Genomic DNA, 4,256 nt, shown 5'->3' with positions numbered 1-4,256 from the left:
TAGAAACTTTTACAAAGCTGACTTAAAGTTCTGATGGCCAAATTAACTACGCTATGTGAGATAAGATGTTCTTGAGAAGAAATTGAACTCTGTGCTAAATCTAAAAAAGGTTTATAAGTATCCAACTAGCAGAATCTTTATTGGACAAATGTACTCAATGAATACTTAAGCAGTTAAACAGTGCAGAGAAGGTTCAATCAGACTCCTTTGCAGGATATATGATACAGAATAATTTGAAACTTTAAAACTCCCTAGATGTCTAAATATAAAAATCATCTCTTTAGAAAAGTTACGTTTGGGGCTGGAGCAATAGCACAGCGGGTAGAGTGTTTATCTTGCACGAGGATGACCTGGGTTCGATTCCAGCATCCCATATGGTCTCCCAAGTACTGCCAAGAGTAATTCCTGAGTGCAGAGCTAGGAGCAATCCCTGTGCATTGCCGGTTGTAACCCAAAAATTAAAAAAAAAAATTTTTAAGTTAAGTTTAGTTCCTAATACTTAATGATATTTAGCCAAACTCACAAAGGAATTTTAATTATAACACAGATGGCAAACAGCTGAAGAATACTTTATGTTAATTATTCTAATGACTTCATTTTAAATATGGGTATAATTCAGTTCTAACTTTTAATAAGAAATCTGAAGTGATTTTCAAGATAATGAAAACACTTCCACTAACCCTTTATACTTGCGTTGTCTGTTTCATTGCCTTCTTCCAAATAATACAGCCACATGAAATTTACATCAAGAGGATTTTATATTTTACAAGAAACTTTATTTTCTGTGCTTAATAAATTACTTTTTGTCAGACAGAACCATTAATCTTTTCCACAATCTGGTCATAGCATTTTTCACCTCCTTATTCCTGAAAGTATAAATTAAGGGATTGAGCAGAGGAGTTAGCGTGGCGTAGAATAACTCCACCATTTTATCAAAAGAGAAAACAGATGGGGGTCGTGTGTACTCAATTATACACGGGACAAACAACATAACCACAACAGCAATGTGAGATCCACAGGTGGAGAGGGCTTTCCTCTGTCCTTCAGTGCTCTGACTTCTCAGAGAGAACAAGATGACCCCATAAGACACAAGCAACAGGGAAAAGAGTAGGATGCACATGAATCCGCTGTTGGCCACCACTAAGAGACCAAACACGTAAGTATCAGTGCAGGCCAGTTTCAGTAATGGGAACAAGTCACACATGAAATGATCGATGATATTGGGGCCACAGAAGGGCAGCTGGGAAGTAAAGGCAATTTGGATAGTGGAATGAAGAAGTCCCCCATTCCAGGCTACTCCAATCAAAATGCCACAGAGCCTTGATGTCATGATGGAAGAATAGTGTAAAGGCTTGCAGATGGCCACATACCTGTCATAGGCCATGGCTGCGAGGACTATTAGCTCTGTTGCAACAAAAAAGTGTGCACAAAAGAGCTGCGTCATACAGCCTTCAAAGGAGATGGTTTTCTTTTCACAAAAAAGGTCAACAATCATTTTGGGGGCAGTGACAGAGGAGATGCACACATCCAAGAAGGACAGGAAAGCCAGGAAGAAGTACATGGGGGAGCCCAGGAGTGCTGGACTGCTCAGGATGGTCACCACAATCAGCAGGTTGCCACCAACAGTTGCAATGTAGACCACCAGAAGAATAAGAAATATTATTTTCTGAAAATCTGGATTCTGTGAGAGTCCCAGGAGGACAAATTCCGTTACAAAACTTTGGTTTTTCATGAATTCCCAGGAGAAGATCTAAGCTACCAGAGCAGGCGTATAGTATCTGCAAAAGAATAAAATATACACAACACATCTTTTCAATAACATGTACACAAATAATATATTTCATTCTTGGATAAATTATAATAAATCCTCTACATTATGAGGTGCAACATTTGAAAATTATAAAAAGGGATGGTGTAGAATAGTGTGTTAAGTGTGATGGAGCACATGCTATTAAATTATATCAGAAAGCCTTAATTTTCACAATCTTATGTGAAAATGTTAAGAAGTAATTTTTTGTCAATAGTCAATTCTAATTATTTAAAATAATTTATCTAAAAAATTGTAAAGAACGATCCTTTTAATTTGTAGATTCATGAGTGTTTGATACATGGTCTTTTTTTCTTCTTTTCTATATTTTATTTACAAATAAGCATGCAACATATGTACAAATTTATTTATTTATTTTTTTCTTTTATTTTTTTATTTTTTATAATTTATTTATTTTTAATTAGAGAATCACCGTGAGGGTACAGTTACAGATTTATACACTTTTGTGCTTATACTTCCCTCATACAAAGTTCGGGAACCCATCCCTTCACCAGTGACCATTCTCCACCACCCGTAAACCCGGCGTCCCTCCCACCCTCCCCACTCCCACCTCCCCCCCACCCCACCCTGCCACTGTGGCAGGGCATTCCCTTCTGTTCTCTCTCTCTAATTAGCTGTTGTGGTTTGCAATAAAGGTGTTGAGTGGCCGCTGTGCTCAGTCTCTAGCCCTCATTCAGCCCGCAACTCCCTTCCCCCACATGGCCTTCAACTACAATGTAGTTGGTGATCGCTTCTCTGAGTTGCCCTTTCCCCGGAACGTGAGGCCAGCCACGAAGCCATGGGGTCAACCTCCTGGTACTTATTTCTACGGTTCTTGGGTATTAGTCTCCCACTCTGATATTCTATATACCATAGATGAGTGCAGTCTTTCTATGTCTGTCTCTCTCTTTCTGACTCATTTCACTCAGCATGAAACTTTTCATGCCCATCCACTTAACTACAAAATTCTTGACCTCCTTTTTTCTAACAGCTGCATAGTATTCCATTGTATAGATGTACAAAAGTTTCCTCAACCAGTCATCCGTTTTGGGGCATTCCGGTTTTTTCCAGATTCTGGCTATTGTAAACAGTGCTGCGATGAACATACATGTGCAGATGTTGTTTCGATTGTACTTTTTTGCCTCTCTGGGATATATTCCCAGCAGTGGTATTGCTGGGTCAAATGGGAGCTCAACCTCTAGTTTTCTGAGAATCGTCCATACTGTTTTCCAAAAGGGCTGAACTAGCCGGCATTCCCACCAGCAGTGTAGAAGGGTCCCTTTCTCCCCACATCCTCTCCAACAGCGGTTGCTTTTGTTCTTTTGGATGTGTGCCAGTCTCTGTGGTGTGAGGTGGTATCTCATGGTTGTTTTGATCTGCATCTCTCTGATGATTAGTGATGCAGAGCACTTTTTCATGTGCCTTTTGGCCATTCGTATTTCTTCCTTGGTAAAGTTTCTGTTCATTTCTTCGCCCCATTTTTTGATGGGGTTGGATGTTTTCTTCTTGTAGAGTTCAACCAGTGCTTTATATACCATTGATATCAACCCCTTATCTGATGGGTATTGTGTAAATATCCTTTCCCATTCTGTGGATAGTCTTTGGATTCTGGTCACTGTATCTCTTGCGGTGCAGAAGCTTTTTAGTTTAATGTAGTTCCATTTGTTTGTACAAATTTATTTTAAAGCCTGACACTTTATTTTATCAACTTTTTATTTCTACTGTTTTGATGACATTGTGAGTTCTTGATTTACAATACCATATCATTTGTCAATAGTAATAATTTGAAGCATTTAGCAGTTTAGCTCTATTCTTGCTTTCTTGTAGGTAAGAATCAAAAAAGAAATCTTAGGTAGTAGTGATGCAAATGTACATATCACAGAAAAGCCGTTAACTTATCCCCATGAAGCATAATGTTGCTTTGCAATTGCTGAATATAGTCTTTGTGATTTCTTCAACTTGCTTATTGTTGAGGGTTTTAATATATCAATATTTTCCTGTCTAAATTTTCTCCTCAAGGGTGCGAGGGAGATGGGAGAGTGGAGGGTTAATGAAACCATGGTGGTAGAGTGGTTTAAATAGCTAGCATTATCAGAAACAAACAATAATATAGAAACTATTGTCACCCATATTACCTCAATAAATCATTTTTAAAAAGAGAATTAAAATTTAAAAATTAGAATTCACATCTGATTTTCAGTTTTGACGAACTGAAAATCAGTTGTGTTATTAGTTGTTCATTATCAGTTCATTAGTTGTGTTAAGCATTGTATTAGAGTATGAAAGGAACCATTTTTTGATATCTTTGATAAGCAGTATAACTTAGCTACAAATAAAATAGGAAAAAATGCATCAAGATTCAGGGTATTTTAAAACTCATACTTCTCTCACTAATTTTGTGAATGTTAAATTGTATAGAGTACTTAGATGACTTATTTATCTTTTTAAA

The 4,256-nt window shown here is 37.4% G+C and overlaps 1 protein-coding gene across 1 annotated transcript; it reads right to left on the bottom strand.

Annotated features, from left to right (window-relative positions):
* Positions 1 to 796: 796 nt before the first annotated feature.
* Positions 797 to 1,732, bottom strand: LOC129405788 (olfactory receptor 4C15-like). Its single transcript, XM_055143216.1, has one exon. It carries the CDS (start codon positions 1,730 to 1,732, stop codon positions 797 to 799), a length of 936 nt encoding a protein of 311 aa, XP_054999191.1.
* Positions 1,733 to 4,256: the final 2,524 nt, after the last annotated feature.

This window comes from Sorex araneus, chromosome 6 (assembly GCF_027595985.1).
Source record: "Sorex araneus isolate mSorAra2 chromosome 6, mSorAra2.pri, whole genome shotgun sequence".
In the NCBI taxonomy this organism is placed as follows: domain Eukaryota; kingdom Metazoa; phylum Chordata; class Mammalia; order Eulipotyphla; family Soricidae; genus Sorex; species Sorex araneus.
Note: the sequence above shows the minus strand (reverse complement) of the source record. Positions and strands in the feature narration are given on the sequence as shown.

Excerpts from the sequence above, each read along its gene's own strand:
- LOC129405788 (XM_055143216.1), bottom strand. The coding sequence starts at position 1,732 with ATGAAAAACCAAAGTTTTGTAACGGAATTTGTCCTCCTGGGACTCTCA.